Source organism: Periophthalmus magnuspinnatus, chromosome 9 (genome assembly GCF_009829125.3).
Source record: "Periophthalmus magnuspinnatus isolate fPerMag1 chromosome 9, fPerMag1.2.pri, whole genome shotgun sequence".
Classification (NCBI taxonomy): domain Eukaryota; kingdom Metazoa; phylum Chordata; class Actinopteri; order Gobiiformes; family Gobiidae; genus Periophthalmus; species Periophthalmus magnuspinnatus.
Genome location: NC_047134.1, coordinates 22,985,937 through 23,009,600, shown reverse-complemented (window position 1 = coordinate 23,009,600; position 23,664 = coordinate 22,985,937). Strand labels below are relative to the sequence as shown.

The 23,664-nt window shown below is 40.4% G+C and overlaps 1 protein-coding gene across 1 annotated transcript in view; it reads right to left on the bottom strand.

Annotated features, from left to right (window-relative positions):
• The window catches only part of ipo11 (importin 11), a 239,648-nt gene that overhangs the window by 41,937 nt on the left and 174,047 nt on the right, over positions 1 to 23,664 (bottom strand). The window contains exons 28-29 of the mRNA XM_033973089.2: positions 18,612 to 18,707; positions 13,304 to 13,388 (exon numbers count right to left, since the gene is read on the bottom strand). Coding sequence (XP_033828980.1) covers positions 13,304 to 13,388; positions 18,612 to 18,707 — 181 coding nt within the window. The remainder of the gene's footprint in view (positions 1 to 13,303; positions 13,389 to 18,611; positions 18,708 to 23,664) is intronic.

The window sequence follows — 23,664 nt, the reverse complement described above, 5'->3', positions numbered from 1 at the left end:
AGCACAACACTGGAGTCAATAAAAAGTATCTTTGGAGTGCTGTCTGTCGGTGGTTGGCTGATAGTCAAAAACAAAGCGCTGAAGTAAATAGCCTCTTGTGTATAGTGGCGGCAGCAGCGGGGAGGATCCAGCCCCTGTCATTACGACCCCGAGGAGATGGGCTTTGATGTGTCCGATCCGTCTTGTTGTTTGATGGCACCGGCCTTGTACAATGGAACTCAAGAATCAAATGATGCATTATGTACACAGCCCGAACACGGGGGCAGTTTTCAGAGTGTAGTCGTGTGGAACGCCAAGATGAAAGTCACAGGCCCTCAACAAATCCCAGACCAAACCCAGACGCTGCAGGCACGGAGAGAATATTGTTTCATTCAGCTATAAAGTGGTAGCCATTTTGGATTCAAGACGGTTTGCTGATTACATGTGGAATAGTGTTGCATAATTAGCCTGTTTTTTTTTTCCTCACAGTAGGAAAATAGAAAGTCAAATCATATTGAAATACAAAGCCTGATTCACCAAATAAGTGAATGTTTTTGGGTAGTTTTGCCATGTGCCAGCTGGAAAAAAGCCAATTAAAAGTTTCAAGTCTTCAAGGAGCTACACAAGGCAAAATTAACTTGATAAAATTAGATTCACACATTAGAACAATGGAAGGTGTGTTAGAAAAGTGTCTGAAATCTGGACTTCATGAACATGTGCACACTAAATGTTCTTTTATTGTTTAAAAGTTCAAATTATTTACCCAATTTAAAATCAGTCAAACAAATGGTAAATGGCCAGGTTTTTATGTAGTGCTTTTCCATCTTCAAGTCACTCAAAGCGCATCAAGGAACCGCTCACCCATTCACCCATTCACTCACACACACCCACACACACACCAATGTACACAGACACAGGGTGGGTTAAATGTCCTATATTACACAAACTGGACTCTTGTGAGCTTTCAGTCATGTTAGAACGTTGTTACCTCCTCAAAACATGCCTGACATTGTGTTTTGTTTCATTCACACATTTTTTAGTAACCCTTTAATATTAGTCTGTCTACATTTCCAAAGCTCAAAATGAAGTGGTAGTTTTCAAGGTAAAAGCTCCTTTTACATTTAGTTCAGAAGGGATTGGAAATGTCAGGGCTGAAACAATCCAAATGATTCTAGTGAAAATGTATAAAGCTTAAAAACCTAGCGGAGCACGTCCTGTATTACCACATGACATCACAAGGTGGAACAGAGTGTTTTCTATTAGCGAGAAGAACTCAGCCTAAATATGCAGGTTTGTGTGTTAAACATGTGTGAATGAAACAAAACACAACTGCAGGTCTGTTTGTGATGAGGAAACAACATTAGAACATAGATCAGGAAATAGCATGTGTGTTAAAGTGTGTCTAAGTGTTTTGCCCAAGGACACGACAGCAGCGTTCATCTGTGGGAGCTGGAATCGCACCGCCAACTTGTGGGTCAGTGGATCTGACCGCTCAACCTATGATGTTCATGTCGTGAGGGGGATTTGAACGCTAACTTTCATTTCAGTGGACAAAAACTCTACCAACTGAGCCACTGTCGCTTCCTGTTGAACTTTTGAGCTCTAAATGACACCAGATTATCAGTAGTAAAAATAATCTCTGAGCCAAAGAAGTGTTCAAACTAACATAAAAACAGAACTAGAGTACAGTTTGATGAGAGATTGAGCCAATTCACGAAGCCTGAAGCACAATTTGATTTGATGCATTATTGAAATGGTAATGACGACATATGCAACACACTGAAACTGTTTTAGCTAATCGCCCCGACAACAAGTGCACAACGGAGCAAGTCTTGCACCAGACAGAGAAATAACCAATAGAGGGAAAAGTAACGCACTCGCTCCGGTTCAACAAAAAGTTTACTTCACGCTGAAACAAACTAAAATGTGTTCGTCTGAGATAATCTGGTGAGATTCTTGTTCCAGGGCAAAGCGAGAGAAAGACACGACTGTACTGGGTCAACTGTAAATCTACCATGTTTTTTTCAGATAAGAGTCGTCAAGTCTGAGCCAAGTCTTGCAACAGTAAAAACATTATTAGATTGTATGAAGAGAATGGGCAAAACAGGGATATAGGCCAGAACATATTCACTGCTACTGTTAAAGGGCCTGTATTACACTATTCTCTGATCTCTGTTATAATGTTGTTTCCTCGTCACAAACAGACCTGGAGTTGTGTTTTGTTTCATTCACATGTTTAACACACAAACCCTGCATATTTAGGCTGAGTTCTTCTCTCAAACAGAAAACACTCAACACAAGGTAGCTGTTGAGCTTTGGAGATGTAGACAGACATATAATAAAGTGTTACTCAAACATGTGTGAATGAAACAAAACACAACTCCAGGTTTGTTTTTGAGGAGGTAACAGCATTATAACATGGATTAAAGCTCACAAGAGTCAATTTTGGGTAATATAGCACCTTTAACCCTGTAGCGTCAGATGCTATTGCCGCTGATAGACTCGCGTTTGTGGACTTTTCATTACCGTAACTCCGCAACCAATTGTGCTCTCATGTAAATTCAAACGGCATCTCAAAGCAGAGGCATGAGGCTCTAAGGACTGAGCACATTATAGACCACTATAGCTTGCCTAGCCTTTTTTTTCTCTTTTTGTAGCCATAAAAATCATGTTAAAGGAAGTATTAGCATGTACTTTTGCCTTTTTTCACACAACTACCTCTATTTTACATATCCATCCTTATTTTTCCTTTGATGCATCGAATAACTGACTGGCAGAATCCCGGCAGCACCTGCACTCTGATTGGTCATCTTCGAGAGACAACGTGAGCACATTACCGTAATGACAGTAACATATTTAAAGAGCCTCATGCCTCTGCTTTGAGATGCTGTTTGATTTTACATGAAGCACAATTGGTTGCAGAGTTAAGGTAATGGAAAGTCCGCAACTGTGAGTCGATCGGTGGCGATAGCATCGGCACAATAGAGTTAAAGACAGACACTTATGTTTTCTCTGAAGAAAAGCTGGTCTCTAGATTCCCGCTCTCGACAGAAACATCATTGATAGAGCAGTCAGATCCACTGACCCAAAGTCTGGCCAGCTCCCACAGATGAATACTGTCATTGTGTCCTTGGGCAAGACACTTCTCTCCCTCTTCTCCCCAACGTGCTTCAGGACATTTTTCTTTGATCCATTTCCAAGTTGTCTAGACACATCTGCTCTGGAAGTTACTGACTGACATATTCATATAGACAAGGTAATAAAATGGACAAAGTGTCTTGCACAAGGGCACATAGCACGCAGAACAGGTAGCAGAGCTTGAACCAGCAACCTTTACAAGAACAGTTCTTTTTGTCTCAACACGGAGCCAAGCATTTTTTTACTGTACCAAATGAATCACTTCTCCAGTGTATAAAAAGCTAACAGTGAGTAATGAGCCAGCTTAATTAGTGCTGTATCCTGCCTGTTCATATATATATTTATATACACCAGTTGTAACAAGCGCAAGTTTTAATATTGGAGGAAAAAAAAAAAGCAATCATTGAAATGTGACCTGCAGGGTACCGTAGCGCCGGGGATGTGACTATGCAGGGTAAGATGAGGACGGAGAAGGGAAGCTAAATAAACAAACCGCATGTGGAAAAGATGAGTCCAAATGAGAGAGGAGGCTCGGAACAGGAGACGAAATGTGTCTACACCAGGGGAGCGAAACAACAAACACTGGATATGATCTAATACAGGAGGGATTGGACAGAAGAAAGTAAAGGAGCTGCTGATTTTTCAGTTAGTGTGAAGACTGCATATAGGCTGTGTCTGAATGTCTCCCCCTAGCTCCTGACCCCCCGTTCACTACACAGACTTGCACTCTTTAGTAAACTCTATAGTGCATATAGTTATATCTGGAAAACTTTACTTACTTTACTACAAACTGACTTCAATTTGTGGAACTTGCAAAATATTTATAGCAATATTTATAGATTTGCCATGTTTTTGGACCAACAAATCCTCTCGTTACAACCATAGACTGTATAAAGAAATGGACTAAGTGAGTGTTCGGCTCCAGCCAAATGAAGCTCATTGAGGCTGCAGTTATAGAGGCCAATTTGAAGCAGAGTTCCACATGTGGAATTCTGACTGCGAGTATCATAGCAACCAAAGAGCCAATCCAGAGCGAGGCTGTTGAAAGTAATGCCCCTTCCCGCCCGCACCGCTGGTTTAGCAGGCAGTGGGCACTTAGCAACGCTGTCAATCAAACCTGTTACTAACTCTAGCAGGAGCAACCTCGGGGAAAGAAGCCAGTTGATTTGTCTGTTATTTACGGCATAACTTGATTCATGGACAAAATAGCTAAATGAAAACTCCAGGATCATGTAGAGCGGGTTAATACAAACATTTTAAGAACAAAATGACGAGTCTGACCACAGCAGTTAGAGAGAAAGGCCACAGTTTTTCAATATAAAGTCGACGCCCATGCTCACTTTCTATTTGGAACACTGCGGCTAGCAGGTTAGCGCCGTCAATATATATATACAGTCTATGGTTACAACTAGTCCAAGTAAGAAAAGTGGGTTAGGAGTCTTATTGAAGATTTTAGATTTTAACTCTACATATCAGAAGAAGCCACTGACTCACAAAGTAAAATTATTTCCAAAAAATAACTTAAAAGTGACAGGAATGGAAAAACAATAGGAAACCTTGCTTTCTTACAAGTTATATCCAAAACAAAATGTAATATTTATGACTCAGCGTGGACTACAACCTCTGCTCAACACGAAACTATCAAGATACACTTTATGTAAAGAAACTACCAAAGCCTCAGAAGGACAAAACTCAAACTTTAAATTTCCCCTGAGTTTAGCTGGCGTCACGAGTTGAACTGAATGAGCACTGAACTTTACAGCGTTGCAAAAAAATCCCGTGACAAATGAAACATCAGCATAACATTTGTACATCTGACCAGAAGTCACAAGTCCCATTTTAGGAGATATTTGAAGCATACTGTTGGCGACGAGAGAGTCCATATCTATTTGGCACCACTCCCCTCCATCCCGAGAGAGGTGACATTTTTCTGTCCTGAGAGCGCGCGAGGAGCTTCTCACGAAATGGTATTTGACAGACTGTTCCCAGATCGTGAGACAGAGTGGTTTGGAACAACAATAATAACAGAATGTGCGCACAAAAGCAGCTGGTGACGATAGAACAAACTCGTACGTAATGAAGCCACGGGTCTGTTAAAACGACTGGATAGGGTTTTGCTGAGTTGGATTAGTGGCCACTCATTGGTACTACAACGAAAAAATCCCTACTTCCCAGAAACGATTTTTCTCTAATGTAATCACAAACTGCTCATGTTCACAAAGCTCCAATTTTGTAGCAATTTTTACCTATTTTCAGATCATAAACTTTTTCTCAGCTCAAAATCCGTCAGTTGTCTTAAAAAAACGCTTTTAATTGTCCGCTCTAGATAAGCTCAAGCGCCGACTGGTTAGAGCTTCTTTATACACTCTATGATATGTACGAACTCATTCAGCGACTGGAAGCACGGCTTCATGGGATATCGTGTGCCGAGTTTCTAAATGTCAGAGACTGCAGACTGACACATTTTCTCAGACAGGTTGCGTTCAAATGACATTACGACATTTCAAACTGCTATGGTTTATAATTGAGCTGGAGCGCAGGTCAGTTTTCTGTGATCGCATTTGCATTTAACTGTCTAACTGCTCTGGTACAAAGTTCAGTAGAAACATCCATCCATCCATCTTAGGATTGGACAGAGACGAGTAAAGAAGCTGTGGATTTTTCAGTAAAGGCTGTGTATAGGCTGTGTCTGAATGTCCCTCCTAGCTCCTAACACCCCGTTCACTACATAGACCTGGAAAACTTTACTTCAATTTACTTCAATTTGCAAAATATTTATAGATTTGCTGTGTATTTAACCAACCAACATAACCCTCTCGTTACAACCATAGAATGTTAAAGAAGTGGGCGTCACCCTTAGCGTTCGGTTCCAGTTAAACGAAGCTCATCGAGGCTAGCAGTTATGGGGTGAATTTAAAGCTGATTTCCATATTTGGTACATATCTGGTACAAAGTTCAACAGAAACATCCCTCCATCTTTCTTTTGTTTATCTCTGCAGTGAAACCAGTCGTGTGAACAAAAGCTGATTTGTTTGGGGTTTATACTTGATTATAGTAATTGAGAATGAAAATAGGTGGAATTACTCAAACCCAAAGGCACAGGCTTTGTCAGTCCAAAGGATTTTGAGCCATTGGTTTAATAATACAAGTTTGGGAGTACAAGTTTGTGGACATAAGCTCTAGCAAAAAATACTCTGGTTCAGTGTTTGCGGATTATGAGTTTTCTTTCCATAACAGTGAGTCTCCCATAGAGTTACACTACCAGTCCAAAGTTTGGATTATTGAGTATATAGGGTATAATAAAATGAAAATCTCATTAAAAAAAATATCAGATTAGAAATTAAAAAATAAAAATAACTTCATTTTCAGTTGTAGTACCAACATATCTTCTGATAATCATTTAGCATATTTAAAAATTGTTTTAATTTGAGCCTTATCAATCAATATCCCCCTCACCTTACATATGGGTTCAATACATGTACTAGGACTTGATTACCTCATAAGGTCAGGTGTGGATGACAGTGTTTGTCCACTGATCCGAAGGTTGGTGGTTTGATTCTCGCTCTTGACAAGACTCTTAACCCACCTCGCCAAGTGTCTGCATACACTGGTGTATGAATGTGTGTGCGAATGGGTGAGTGGTTCCTTGATGTGGAAAAGCGGCGCTATATAAAAACGTGACCAGTTACCAGTGTGTAGACCAGTAGGCCGGTCACCATAATGACTATACAGATTCATCGTTCAACACATGAAAGATGGACTTTTTCTTTGCACAACTGGAAAATTTTGGTTATTTTTCTGTATCATGATGAAATTTGAGCTGTAGAATCGTTTTTTGGGGGGATATACCTGCTTTATGGTTTGGTTTCAATATGATCTTTTACCGTCTACTTTACTTCAGCGAAATATCGCACTTTATCGTTTTTGTGACAGGGTGAGGCAGGGAACAATATTCACCAGTCAAAACTTTGGACACACCGTCTCATTCATTGTTCCATCCATCCACCCGGGGCCGAGTCACAGGGGCAGCAGACTAAGCACGGACTCTCAGACTTCCCTCACCCCAGACACTTCCTCCAGCTCTTCTGGTGGGACCCCAAGGAGTTCCCAGGCCAACCGAGAGACAGTCCCTCGAGCGTGTCCTGGATCTTCCCCGGGGCCTCATTCATTCATCAAATATATGAAGTAAGATATATCGAATTGCATATAATTATAACAAAATGTGACATAATCAAGTTCTAGTATGTGTGTATGGCATCTATACATGAGGGGTGGGTGATATTAATTGAAAATGCTCAAATCTGAATTATTTTAAAGTATCTCGAATGATAATCAGAAGATACGTTAGCACTACAACTGAAATGTGCTAAAACTCATGTCTTTAAATGATGTTTGCTCCATTTTTTATTTCTAATCAGATATGTTCTGGGAGATTTTTAGTTTACTACACTTTATATAACCAATATTCATCCATTTTGCACATCTCCAAAACACCATTTATGACTGACAGCTCATTCAGCCCAAATCCAGAGCTCAAACATGGACCTGTTTATGTTTGTGAAGGTCATTGGGGTCTTATTAAGTTCCACCTCCAATCCACATCTCGAGGCACGCACACAAACACACACACACACACACGCCCGGTGCATTAAGGACAGAGAGTTGCAACTTGGAGTTTCTTTCCTTTTATTCCCTGGAGGAAACAGCTAGAGTCTGGGCTGAGGTGATAAGTGGCCTGGATCAGCAGACGCTCCGCGGACTTCCACACATTCACTGTACCCCGGAAAAGCACGCATTCAGGCCGGGAACGCTGCCGGGAACACTACCACAAACCGTCACCTACATCGTGATAATGACACTCCTATACTCCCTCATGCATAATGCACTGCCATCATGTTTAATGCAAATACAGACAAGTCTTTCTATAGTGGGTCACTTTAAAACATGTGTCTCCGAGTAAAGAATAGAAGCTGCCATGTCATGTGCTTGTCCCTGTAAAGAGGTCATTGTGTGGCTGAAATGCTCCGCAGTTTGGTATTTAACTTCTCTACCTTCATGGAAACGAGCAGGTAATGCCACCAGAATGAACGACAGGACAGATCTGTGGTGAGGCGAACCCGATCACAATAAAACATCTTCTGTCAGGCCAAAGCTGGCACACTATCAGACAGCAGTAACACAGACAGCATCTAGTGGTGACATGCAAGAATACAACAGTGTCGGCCAGACTAATTAATGTGAATTTTTATTTTTTGGAGTGTATTTCAAAGGTCTTCTTAATTATTTTATTTTGTGTTTTCTGATGTTAACATGTCATAATTTTGTAACATGTTTGTTGCTTTTATTTTGGGTTTAGGACTTGTATGTCTTATTTTTGTTTTGTTTATGAGTGGTTAGGAGAGACATAGTCAGGCCTGAATGTGTTTGTAGTTTGAAGTTGTAGATATTGACTTTATACAGTGTAAACCACATACCCAGGCTGCAGTTTAATGATTTTTTGAGTAACCTGTGGCTAGTCTTTACCATGAAAGTGAACATTTTGATTTCTGCTCTTGTTTCTGCACCTCTCTACAGCCCCGGCCGTGTTGAGAGGGTAAATGAAAATCCAATCAGCATTCTACCCTAGCCGAGAGCCAAGAACGTACTGACAGACAGGCCTTAAGCTAAAGTAGTAACATCTTAACAGAAAACGGTTCAGATGAAGTTTAGTTTTGTAGTCGAGCACAGGTCGATAAGAGGCATGTTTGCTCCAAACCGTCTCAAGGCGACTGCACACATCACAGCTGCACTGGTAGAGAGAAAACACACTCTAGTACTGTTTGGTGTGTGTGTGTGTCTTTGTGCATGCACTCACACATGCATTGTGTGTGTCTGATGTGTCTGTGTGTATATTTATCACATAGTGTGGACCACTGTTCCCTCTAAGCTGCGCGCGTGCGCAATTGCGCACTGCTGACATGGTCTCCGCGCACAGAAAATCTGCGCTGCGCACAAAAAAATCGAACCGGAGTTGAAAATAAAATAAACACACAACAATTCATTCTGCGCTATTTTTCAATGTGAGTCAGTGAGTGTGACCGGGGACGAGCTGCTCCAGACAATTATGTGATTCACATACGTATTTGCGCAGCTTATCCACGTCATTGACAGGCGTCCTCATGCGCCGCTACCAGTGTTTTAGCCAATGTGGCCGATGTGGACTGAAAACTCGCTAATGATGCTAAGTGCTGTTTAACCCCTTAACGTTCCGACGGCTCGCCCTCGGGCAAAGAGCTGCACGTAATTGCGTAATTTCACGCACTATTTTGCAGCAGTTTTGCGTTTTAAACATGACGAAATGGACAAAACAAAGGAAGTACGCGACCGAGGACACTGTGGATGTTTGTACAAGTTAAACTAACATCTCGGACCCGGAGCGGTTCGTGGAACCGAGTGAAGATCTCATGGTGGACTCAGGAGTAGAGGACCTTACGATTTGATGGACTGGATGCTGTTCCTGATCAGTAAGCGTGGTTTATTCTGCTATTGACTTAATTGTGGGTCAAATGTGTATTATGTGTAATAATTAGCATTAGCAAATGATTACACCCCCTCCCAACACAATGACAGAACTAAGGACACAATGACAGAAGTTGGTCCGAGTGGGACTCGATCCTCCAACCTCTAACCACTGAGCCACTGTCACAGAATGACTGTCACACTGTCACATGTACAGTGTATTTTTAGTTTGCAGTGTGTGTTTGTTTACATTTTTAAGTGTGTGGTTTGTAAATATATATTTATTTTGACCCATACCACTTGTTTTGAATATATTTTATATACAAATACACATTATATATTGTGTTTTGATATGTTATGTAAATGTACAGTAATAGAGCAGCTGTACAGATACAGATTCCTCTCAGTGTGTATTGGTCATTGATACTGTCACTAGTTCATGAGTTGTAAAAATCAAATGATCATGTCATATACTGAAAAAGAGTTAACGGACTGTGTCCCAGACCACAGTAGGACAATCTCACTCAGTCACAGCAAAAGCTTCACACAATGGCTTATACTCATAATACAAGTCAGAGCTTTATCATAAAAATGTTAAGTGTGTTTTCAATATTGGAGTTTACAGTTGGCTTGATTTGGTTGGAAGTTCATGTTTTGCCATAGTTAAAATAAAATATTTATAGTTCCAATAGCATTAACATACTACACAGTTCATGAGCAAGATTTTTGTCATTTTCATTGTATAAGTGGCTAAAGCACTTCATTAAAAGTGTTATAACAGAAATGTAAATGTGGTAATTTGATTCTTTTAATAAACCATTTAACTTGGATGGATGCGATGCAGCATGACCACAGTGCGCACGTCTGATGTCGCTCACAGTGGTCCATGGGACCGCTCAGGGAATTTGTGTGTTTGCTCAGACTCGTGAAAAATTAGAGGGAACATTGGTGTGGACTAACATCTGTACACTCACTCACTTCACTTTATTTCAGGGGTCGGCAATCCGCGGCTCCGGAGCCGTATGCGCCTCTTTCAGCCTTATACTGCGGCTCTGCGTGGCTTGGGAAAATAAATTTTAAGTATTTAATTAAAGTGTATTTTATTTGTGTTAGCTCTTTTTTGTTGTAGTTTAAATTGGAAGATCATTATGATCTTAAAATAAAATTATATTTTCTTATTTTTCGTTGCTCAAAATAAGCGTCACACTCACGGAACAATGTTCAAAACAAACACGTCTCACGTCTCACGTCTCACGTCACACAGACACTGACACAGCTCACTGTCCTGCGTAAAGAGCCCTGATTTTCAGACGCTGTGCGCACAGGGGTCAGGAGCAACTTTCGCCCGTCCCTAATGACACACTAATAAGCTCGTCCGTAGATGTATCATGAAAATCCTGCTGGAAATCGCCACAGAAATCTATTTAATGTAGTAGCAAGTATATTGTCTGGTCTTGTCTCCGCGATGACGTATCACATATAACACATCAGACATGTCGCCCAAAAGTAGAGCCACAAGTGAGTGAAAATGAGCCAAAACAAAAGTCTTTGGAGAGCTTTTAACAAAGGAGAAAAGGACAACTGAGGAGCCAGAAGAGGAGACTACGACCTCCAAGAAAAAGAAAGATAAATTTAACAGACAATACCTACTTAAAATCTGGGTTTGTCGCTACAGGTGACTCTCACGCGCAGAGTCCGCTCTAGGTTAATATGTGGGAAAAGCAAGTGAGGCAATGAAACCTTCAAAACTGCTTTGGCACATGGAGAATAAGAACCTGGGATTAAACGATACGCCTTTGGAGTTTTTTTGTTTTTTTTTAAAGAAACTGCGGAGCAGAGTAGACATAATCACATAATCAGCGCAGAGCTCACACTGATGCAGCGGTTTGGTGAGTTGTATTTTTTTATGCACTTAAGTTATTTTTGCCATATTTATCTGCCACGTGTAGAAGGCTTGTCCGTGAAAATAAAACCTACATTATTCCGTTACATTATTATTATTATACACAGTGTTATCTTCATTTTAGATGTCAAAAAGTATTTGCGGCTCCCAGTGTTTTATTTTACGTGGAAAGTGGGTCCAAATGGCTCTTTGCGTGTTAAAAGCCGACCCCTGCTCTATTTCCTTCTTTATCTTAAAAACTGCATCATATCCATTTCATGATGCGCAAAATGATCGTTCAAAATCAAAACTAGTGAATTCTTCAGAGCAGAATCTTTCCCCACGTCTGTCTCACTTTTACGTTTACAGCTAGAGAGCGCCCCCCGGTGGCCGTTATCCAGTAAAATTCTATAAATAAGCCGCACTGCTGTATAGGCCGCAGGGTTCAAAGCGTGGGGAAAAAGTCGCGGCTTATAGTCCGAAATTTACGGTATACTGAAAAAAAAAAAGTACTTTTCATATGATTTGAGGGGTTATTTTTTACCATGTTCGGGGTAACATCCTGACTGAAGTTTTCAAGTTCAAGCTTTGGCTTTGACCTGGATATTCCAATATCTACTGATCTGATGGTAAAATGTAGCTGTTAACTTTAAAACTACCGCATCATGACATCACGAGGTGGAACAGAGCATTTTGAGCTTTGGAGATGTCGACAGACTAATACCAGTGGAAAACATTGAGGTGCTGTTGTAAAGAACGCTCCATAGCAAACTCATACTAACTGTAAATTCAAGGAAGAAAAAGGCTTAACCTCCTTTAAATGGAATCTCAGTAAAGGTCACCGAGGTTCACATTGGTCTTAGTAACGATTACATTTAGTTCTCATATCCCTCAATCGATCATCCCAATAGGGTTTGTCAATAAGGAAGGAACATGGACTGTATATAAATGGGCATAGCTAAACCGCTAGCCGTCGTGTTCCAGATAGGAAATGAGAATGGGCGCTCTTCCGGCTCCATCAACTCCAATTTTGGCTCCAATTCAACTTCTCTTGGAAAACTGTGGCCCCTCTCTCTGTAACTGCTGCTGTCAGACTCGTCGTTTTGGTCTTAAAATGTTCATATTAACACACTTTACGTGATCCTGGAGTTTTTATTTCACTATTGTATCCATAAATCAAGATATGAACATTAATAACAGACAAATCAGGCACCTTCTTTCCCCAAGGTCGCTCCCGCTAGCGTGAGCAACAGGTTTGATTAACAGCGTTGCTCCTTGCTAAACCAGCAGTGCGGACAAGAAGGGACATTACCTTTATCAGTCCACTTACACAGTTTATGCAAAGGGTCATATGGGGTGGACTTTAAAATTAGCGCTGAAACATACGCCTTCCTCAGTCTTCCTAATTGCCAAAACATCTTTGATAGGGTTCTGGGGTTACGTTAAGACAACTCGGAAAAGGGCGGTCCGGTCCAAAACTTTACATGTTGATGAACCAAAGGCACTGTGTGCTCAGACAGATGAGGAGGGAGTGAGTCTGAGAGAGTTCGTGTTATGTCCTTGCCTACACCTTTATTAAAATTGCAGGTTTAGTTGTATCAACAAGACTTAACATGGCTACCCTTGAAACTTTTCTTACAAGTTAATTTGGCGCTGAGTTAGAGCGTAGTCATGCTAATTAATAAAAGACCGCAAAGAAAACGGACTCACAAACTCCACTGAAGCTACGTACTCTGTCTGAACTGCCCAAGGAGCGGTGTGTGTGTGAAATCAGCTGTGTTCTGTGTGTATAGCTTCATATCTCACCAGTTTCTTCCTCTTGTCCTGCTCCGTTGGCGGCTCCTCATCATCGCTCAGCTTGGGTTCCTCCAAGTGGCTCATCAGCATGCAGCTGCAAGCACAGCATCATTCAGTCCCATATTAAGAGCGTGTTAAAGAGCACAGTTGGAGGACGATTTCATAAAAAGGCAGAGAACACACACAGATATAAAGACTTCACCCTCTGGCACTTCACAGCTCTGTTCAAATCAGCTCATTTACATGCACCACAACCTTTGGGAATATATATGTAGTTTGTGTGTCCTTGTCATCCCGGCTCAATATGTTTTTGAATAGGCTTGTGTTCACGGACAGGTACGGCACAAGGATGTTGAAGAGCTGAACATACTACCAATGAGAACGATACGAGTACCAGAGCGCTCATATTTGGGCTGTGACCCCAGAAGTGCCATTTAGAGGCTTTAAAACTCCACCTGTTGCATGAAAAAGAAATAATCCACAGCAGAGCTTTTCTTGTCATAAAATGTTATCAATGGAACTGCAGTTATTTATGTGGAATAGGCTCTGTGCCAGTTCGCTCGGTGCGTCTAAAAGCCAACAGGTACTTTTATTTCATAAATCTGAAAACTTAAAATAAACAACCGACTGAAATTTATAGCCTCCATTCAACCTTTACTGAAACTGGAGACAAAAGCTGTTTACAGTTTCAGTGTAGTTAGCGCCTCCCTTCAGTTAGATATAAGGCAGTGTACACCAGCAATCTGACCAATTCACAGATTTAACTTCAGTTTTTACTATGGATCAGACCTGGACGACTGAGGACAGACAACCTACTGGAATCCAAATGATTTAAAAATAAAGATTACCCCATTTTTATATGTAGAATACTTCAGTTTGTGGTGTGGTTTTTAACATTTATTATGCCTCATATTAGTATTAGTGTTAACATTGAGACACAGACATATCTCTACACTCAGATGTGTCTCTGGTGAAGTATTCATTTTATTTGTGAAGTGTTTAACTTGTTGTCAGTGATATCCACACACAGCTCTCTGTCCACTGCCTCATCTTTAAATATTTATTCATTTTAGCGTGACTCGGCAAAAAAACTCATAGGGATAAAATTGGACAGAAAGTAGTGACGCTAACAGTGAGGTTGCCGGGTGCGGTTGCGTTAAGTGACTTTGCTGCCTGTCTGACATAGAGCTCAAAGATATAGAGAAAATAATACAACTGTCTATGGAGGTTATGCAGTGACATAATTTTATTTGAGAAATGCCTCTCAACGGTCCGACTGAGTGGAACTGAGAAAGAAATACGGGCAGAATAACAGACAAAATGTGTTTCTTTGCCTTTTATTGTCTCATTGCTGTCAGTGGAGCGATTGTTTTCAACCCCACAATAATAATTAACTTCATTCAAGGAGAGAAATTTCAGTTCACCTGTATGATCACAAAGTCTGTATGAATAATGAACCTGAGTGTAGCCTACAATGTCCCAGTTGTTTAGCTAGCTGCTGACTTGTTTTTTTTTTACAGTTTACTTAATTTTCTTGTTTTAGACGTCAGATACAATCACATCTGTATGGACATAGCTAACCTCTCTCCGGATTGGCTCTTTGGTTGCTATGATACTCGCAGTTAGAATTTGGCTCCAACTTCGCCCCCATAACCACTACCCTCGATGAGCTTCATTTGACTGGGGCCGAACGCTGTGGGTGACATCACACTCACTTAGTCCACTTCTTTATACAGGCTATGCTATATCCCAATGTCATTCAGTCACTAGTAAGACGCTTGTCCTGCCAAAATACATGAAGTTGCACAGAGGACGGACAGCGGTAATGGACGCAACAAATCCGATTGCAAAAAACTCAAATGAAAAACAGTATTATATTGCGTCTGAGATCTGGTGTGATGGCATTATCCTCTACTGTCACATTCAAGAATAGGACAGAGGATAGAACTCATAAATATTTAGTTTGGATATGAAGCACAGTAGGGAGGTTAGCAGCTGCCCGGACCCGTCAGATCAGCTCTCCATGACATGGGCCATTAAAAGAGAGGGACAAGCATCTGTGAAAGGCGACAGATCTTCAGAGGAGAGAGCAGCTCAACCTAAAGGGACAGGACGGCGTAGAGGGACAACACAGCCCCCACCCCCATCCTGACAGAGTGGTGGTAGGAGATCTGAGATTTAAAGTCACAACACTAAGGTTAAGATAGGCCTGTTACAATGATTACTATCCTCATATATATATATGTATATATATATATATATATATATATATATATATATATATATATATATATATATATATATATATATATATATATATATATATATATATATATATATATTATACACTATACTAGACTTTCAATATGTGAAAGCTGGAATAATAATTTTTGGGGCTCAAAACTTACTGAGAGGGCTTTTTCTTTACAAAATATGGAAGATTTTTGTTATTTTTGTTGTAATACACTCAAATTTGAGCTGTAGAGACTTGAATAAATCACTTCTGTAGCTGTTTATTTGTCTTAGCCATAGTTACGTTTATATAAAAGACGCTAGCTGTCGCCTTCCAAATGGTATGTGATCATGGGAGAACTGCTGGCTCCAATTCACTTTACACTGAAAAAATGTCACCCCTCTCTCCATTACTGCTGCTGTCAGGCTCTTCATTTTGGTCTTAAAATGTTCATAGTAGCCCGATCATTTTATTTACCTTAACTCACTTAACCTTTATTACTCTTTTGTTTAAACACCTTTTGTTTGACCCTGTTCATTAAATTATTTCTTACTTTACCATATTACCATGCTGGTTTTTGTTACTTCCTTGACCCTAAACGAGCTGGGTCGTAACATCAATCTCAAAAACACATGTGAATTACTTAGTTGTTTCTTTACATATGTTTAAATAAACCCCTTAGTGAAGTCAGCTCAACTCAATTTATTTCTGTAAAGCCCAAAATTCCAGCAGCAGTCGCCTCTTAGGGCTGAACAAGATCATGGATTTAACCAAGAGGAAGTTAGAAAATCAACAGTGAAACAGACATTGGTCAATGACAGACAGATTAACCATCAGAAAACAAACAAATGGAGAACTGTTCCAGAGCGCCCCCTGTCCTTAGACCCTCCTCCTACAGGAACTCACAAAAACCCAAACCTCGAGGAGAACCACAGTGAAAGAGTGATCTACTCTCATGGACTAAACCAGGACTGAACCAGGACTAAACCAGGACTAAACCGGGACCAAACCAGGACTACACGACTGAACCGAGACTAAACCAGGACTAAACCAGGACTAAACCAGGACTAAACCAGGACTAAACCAGGACTAAACCAAGGCAGGCAGGCTGCAGATGTGTCCAGGACTAACACAGATCCATTTGCAGAATTTCCAACCCAGGCTTCAGTTTGAGTCTCTAAATAATTGAGAGTCCCAAATGCTTCACCCTCCACCATTGCCTTGAGAGTCATAAACCATGAAATATCAATATCCAGTAGTTCCCAGGCCTGTGTACGTTACAACCATAGACTGTATCAAGAAGTGGACTAAGTGAGTGTGACGTCACCCACAGCGTTCGGCTCCAGTCAAATAAAGTTCATCGAGGCTAGCAGTTAGGGGCCAATTTGGAGCTGAGTTCAATATTTGGACTTCTGACCGCAAGTATCACAGCAACCAAAGAGCCAATCCAGAGCGAGGCTGTTTAAACCAAACCTGTTGCTAACGCTAGCGAGGGAAAAAAGGTCCCTGATTTGTCTGTTAATAAAGTTTGTATTTTGATTTACGGACACAAAAGCACAATAAAAACACCAGGATCCTGTAGAGCGGCTTAATACGAACAGTTTAAGAACAAAATGACGAGTCTGACAGCAGCAGTTACAGAGACAGGGGCCATGGTTTTTCAGTGTAAAGTGAATTGGAGCCGATGCAGCTGGAAACATGCTCATGATCACTTCCTGTTTGGAATGCGGCGGCTAGCAGGTTAGCCAAGTCCATTTATATATACAGTCTGTGGATACCACAGATTCAAAATACTGCACACCTTCAACTTGGAAATGTTGTTAGTTATGTAACAGGAGGAGTACAGTCAGCTATATACATGTTTTTTAATCCATGTCAATTACAGACTGGACAGTTAGTTCATTTGTAGTTAGATGCTACAAAATAATTTAAATGTGTTTGGGGAAAAAAGTTAATAAAAGGCTAAGTTTCAAATGAAATGTCTCCAGGGTAATTATGTTAATGAGTTTAAGTACCAGCCTCAGTCCAACGCTTTTATGTTCACAATAAAAAGGGGATAATTACTTTCGATAATCTACCATTAAATGTACTATGGATTCTCTGTTCAAATCAAATCATACTTTTACTAATGCATCTGTGATCCTGGATTATTCACTCATATAGGAACAGTTTAATATGTTATTATAATTTACTGCAGAATGCACGGCTTCTTGTTGCTTAATACTGTTTGTAGCATGTATTTGCGTGCTAACTTATATTTATTAATTAATTATTAATAAAAAGACAAGTTACTGCGTGAATTGGGCTGAGTCTGCCCAATTCACGCAAAAAAAGTTTTGGGCCCAATTCATGCCCAAAAGTTTGTTGTTACCACAACAACAAACTGAAATCCCTGTCTGTAAATGTCCAGCTCTATTGACTCTGGCTCCAATTCACTTAACATTAAAAAACTGTGGCCTCTCTCTCTGTAACTGCTGCCGTCACTCGTCATTTTGGTCATAAAATGTTCATATTAACCCGCTCTACATGATCCTGGTATTTTTATTTCACTACTGTGTCAGTAAATCAAGAAATGAACAGCGTTGGCAACAGGGTTAATTGACAGTGTTGCTAAGTGCCCCTTCCCAGCTAAACCAGCGGTGCAGGCGAGAAGGGGTGTTACCTTCAACAGCCTCGCTCCTGATTGGCTCTTTCGTTGCTATGATACTCACGGTCAGAATTCCAAATGCAGAACTCAGCTCCAAATTCGCCCTATAACTGATGCTAACTGTGAGGTTGCCACACACTGTTAAGCACAAACCCAATTAGCGTTTTGGTTTTCAAGCTAATTATCCAATCAGAAAGTAAAATGAACTCCTCACTTTGTGTTGCCAGATCCTACAACGGCAACCAGATTGTACTAAAGTGAAAAGGGCTCTAAGTGTAAAGTCTACTTTGTTTATGGCAGCTATATTCCAGGGGGAGCAGTGAATTGGTGTTGCAATTTTAAAGCAGTACTGGGAGAGCATGTTACAGCTATTACCTATACTCAATCTTTCCAATAAAAACTTCTGTGACTTTTTATATGGAAAGAAAAGCTCTTACTCTTTATAGGTCCCAGTGTCTGGGTCCTCCGTCATGACGTCGTGCAGCGCTTCCACGGTGATGTTGATGATGCCACAGAACTTATCCTGGACGACTCTGCAACACACACACAAAACAAATGAGCAAGTGGAAAGTACTGAAACCTTACACTCGACTACAGTTACAGGGCTAAACATGCACTCAGTTACAAATACAAGTCGTGTAGCCAAATTTGTACTGAAAGGGCCCATATTACTCTATTTTCTAATCAATGTTATAATGTTGTTTCCTCATCACAAACAGACCTGGAGTTGTGTTTTGTTTTGTTTCATTCACACACGTTTAACACACACACCCTGCATATTTAGGCTGTATTCCACCTTGTGATGTCATGTGGTAATACAGGAAGTGCTCCACTGTGTTTTTAAACTCCATACACCTTCACTAGAATCATTTGGATGATTTCAGACATGGAATTGCCGATTTCTATTGAATTAAAGGTAAAAGGTAACTACTAACTTGAGAACTACTGCTTCATAATATCACAAGGTGGAAAAGAGCATTTTGAGCTTTGGAGATGTTGACAGACTAATAATACATGTGCGAATGAAACAAAACACAACTCCAGGTTTGTTTTTGAGGAGGTAACATTATAGTACTAGCATTCTCCTCTGTTGTCCCCACCTTATCCCCTTGAAAAATTTCACACACACGAGCGCACACATACAAGTCTCTCACATATGTCTCACACACATCACACCCACACCCGTGTCTTATTATATCTTATGACCACTTGTCACCACTGTATATGACTGGTGACTCTGTTTGACTCTGTGCACACGCACACACACATATATTGTTTTTTAAGGAAAAGTAATTCAAAGTGCTTTACAGAATATCATTAAAAGAGTGCAGAATAAAAACCTTTCAGTCATATGCACAGCTAAACAGAACTGTTTGGAGCCTGGATTTAAACATTGTCAAATTAAGGCCTAATATTTACTATTTACAGGCTAATTTAGGCCTGAAAGTGTCATGTTTGAACTTTCAATCATAAAAACTTGTTCAGTAGTCATTTGAAGAATATATGACATTTACATAACACAACTGGATCTCTTGGGTAATAATTTAACTGTTTTTAAGGAAATAAGTGCCATTTGCTTCACTCGTATCAGTTAACATCAGCTTTCGGTAAATCCTTAGAACCTAAGTATTGGTATTGGACCTGAAAAAGATTGATGCATCCCTAACTGAAAACTGTATTTTGTCTCAAGTAAATGGTAATATTCACAGACACATTCAAACACCAAAGTACACGGGCACTGGCAGTATTCATCTGTGGGAGCGTGATTCGAACCGCCAACCTCCAGATCAGAGGATGAGCAGTCTCCCAACTAAGCCACTGCCGCCCTAAGCCTATTCTTTAGTATCGAAATGAAGTACACATCTAAAAATCGACTCAATAAAGTCCTCCAAAAAATCTTCTGAAATACAAAAACGTAAATTAATAAACAGTTTCGTTACACCTTAACAAATGTGTCCAGTGAGCCATGCAACTGCTGGACTATAACAGCACGAGCCTCCGAAACGCGCTCTTTCTGCTGGACAAACCTGGAGCCCGTCAGTTTGATAAAGTGCCTGTGTCAAATGAAACACATGCCGTCCACAGCAAAAAGCTCTAAGTGCCATTCATCACCAGACCCAACACAAGTCCAGCATGTTCCACTCGCACAAGCCCCGCCATATTTCCTCCTCGACTCGCGGCATTTTTACGACTGCCAGGAATTACATAAAGCCTAGATTTTTTGCAGATTTGAGCAAAGCCATGTTATGAATTCATAGCATATTGGCCCTGGAATCATTGTAAAACACTAATGCATAAGGGATATACAGGGGGATATGAGGTATTCATTTTCATCAATATTGTCAAGCCACAAAGGTGAATAAGAAAAGAAAAATCGGTATGTAGCATAGAATGTATATGTAAATGGGCATAGATAACCAGCTAGCCTCCACGTTCTAAATAGGAAGTGAGAATGGACGCACTTTGGGCTCCATCAAGACTGGCTCCATTACCTGTGGTCCCTCTTTCTGTAACTGGTGCAGTGAGCCTCGTCATTTTGGTCTTAACATGTTTGTCTTACCTAGCTCTACATGATCCTGGTGTTTTTATTTTGCTACTGTTTTCATAAATCAAGATATAAACATTAATAACAGACAAATCCGGCACCTTCTTTCCACTAGGTCACTACTGCTAGCGTTAGCAACAGCTTTGACTGACAGTGTTGCAAAGTGCTCGCTCCCTGCTAAACCAGCTCCATGGGCAGGACAGGACATTACCTTCAACAGCGTCTCTCCAGATTGGCTCTTTGGTTGCTATGATACTCGGTAAGGCCCTATAACTGCTAGCCTTGATGAGCTTTATTTGACTTAAGCTGAACACGGGGGTGGGTGACGTCACACTCACTTAGTCCACGTCTTTATACAGTCTATGGTCTGTAGCCCTTTAAAAGAGAAACAAATTACATCTGAAACCAGATGTTTGCCAGAATCTAACCCTGCAGATAGAGGACACATACATGTTTTTATCTCTCTCAGACTATTCAGATCAGAGAGGATCCTTTAGATTCAAACTTACTATTTCAGTATTGAAACTGGCAACCCAAATGAGAAAGTCATCTGCTTTCTGGTTGAATAATCTTCTTGAACCAAAACATGGAATTATAACATAAATAAATGGGATCTGGTCGATTGCTTTTGTAATTAAGAAAAAATCAGAATTAGATTTGTTATCAGTAAAAGCCATATTTGATTTAAACATGTTTAAGCCGTATCTGGGGACACAGAGGTCAAGTTTATGAAATTTAAAACAAAAATGACATACAGTTCCTCCTAGTATTCATGTCACAGTCTTCGAGGGGTCAGTATTAATATTGGTGAGACATTTTAAAAAGACCCTGTACTTCACTTTTACTTGTTCTAGTTCAGAAAATGCCCTTTGTGTCATGTGTATTGTAAAAAAACTGATTTTGTCAGGGGTAAATTAGACCGATAGCACAAGTCGCATTTTAACACAGATTTTTTTTGTCAGATGAGAACTGCTGCCAAGGACACTCACTTTAGTCCAATCAGACGCATTGTTGGATGAGAACCCAGTAAAAACAACTGCCTGTAACGATCCCGAGCGTCGTTTCTCTGTCATGGTTTAACCTCGAGGTGGAAGAAGGGGCTAAGTGGGCGGGGCTAACAGTTTACCCTGAAACATGTCCCTCACAAGTGTTTTAAAATTGGGTACCGTCTCATTAATTTGAGGTTTATTGTTTTATTTACTGCCAGACTATAATCAATGATCATGTGTTAAGGCAATCCTGACACACACATAACATATACACAATATATAGACATAAACACAAACAAAAACACACAAACCAAATCACTCCATAGGTCTACTTAAAACATCTAAAAAATGCAATAGTGGCAATAATCTGTCCAGTTTTGAATGTCCTTGAAATGTATTCCATTTTTGGGAAGCAAAATAACCAAAAGCTTTTTTCCCATTTCAGTTCTAGTGCAGCCAGGTTTTAGACACAATCATGAGATTGTGTATTAAAAGTCCTACTCCACCTCCTCCCTCCTCATTCCTTCTTTCCTAGTTTCTCTCCCTCCCTCTCATTCCGTCTCCCTCATTCCCTGTCTCCTCCTTTCCCTCTCCCTCATTCCCTCTCTCCTAGTCTCTCTCCCTCCCTCACATTCCGTCTCTCTCATTCCCTCTCTCCTAGTCTCTCTCCCTCCCTCTCATTCCCTCTCTCCTAGTCTCTCTCCCTCTCTCCTCCTTTCCCTCTCCCTCATTCCCTCTCTCCTAGTCTCTCTCCTTCCGTCTCTCTCATTCCCTCTCCCTCCCTCTCATTGTCTCTCTCATTCTCTCTCTCCCTCCCTCTCATTCCCTCTCTCCTAGTCTCTCTCCCTCCCTCTCATTCTGTCTCTCTCATTCCCTCTCTCCCAGTCTCTCTCCCTTCCTCTCATTCCCTCTCTCCTCGTCTCTCCCTCCCTATCATTCCGTCTCTCTCATTCCCTCTCTCCTAGTCTATCTCCCTCCCTCTCATTCTATCTCTCACATCCCCTCTCTCCTAGTCTCCCTCTCATTCCCTCTCTCCTAATCTCTCTCCCTCTCTTTTTCTGTATTTCAATGGGATACAATATTTATTTCTATAATAAAATGATAATTTAAACTTATACAGTTACATAATTCTGAGACATGTATTTTAAAGTATAAGTTTTTGTGAAGTAAAGATATTTACAGGAGGTGACTCTTTCAATCAAAGTACCACTTAAGTATATGGAGATTTGTATCTTATTTTTTATTTTATTTTTTAATCATATTCTTAGTTTTGATTAAATTCATTGATAATTTAAGATTCTTTTGGGGGAATTTAGGATTTCATTAAAATCTTGCTGCAGTTTTAAATTTAAAATATAAAAACCTTTATATGTTTGTACTACTAGACCCAGTGACAACCAGCGACCTGGAAAACCTTGAATTTCTAGAAATAATATCAGATATAAAATGAATCCTTGTATTTTATTCTAGTTTTGAAAAAAACCTTGGGAGACCTTGAGTTCATCTCTGGGGACCAGCCGCTCATTGTTAAATTATTTGAGTTATTCTTTGAAAGAGCAGTGAAAAGAGAGGCTTCCCCTTGTCGATAGGAATATAAAGCAGTGAATACAAAGCCGATGTGCAATACTGATCTGTGTGTGTGTGACTCGGAGCACTGAGCCATCAAACGCTCCCTGTCAGTTCAAGTCCTCGCCTAGGCTGACCTACGGCAATGTTACGTAAAGTTCAATGAGCACGAAGCTGAGAAAAACGATGAAAAAAATGAAAAATAATACATCAGAGCTTGACAGACGCTCACATGGCAACCGCTCGAAACCTTTGGAGAGACTAAAGGAGATTTGACCACAGCCACCAGCGGCTAAGTTTACTTTCATTTTCATTTCATCGAACCCTCAGGAAGCGCCTTCCGGGGGGTCAGTTTCTCAAGTTCAATTCTAATTTTGTTTTTGTCAGTTT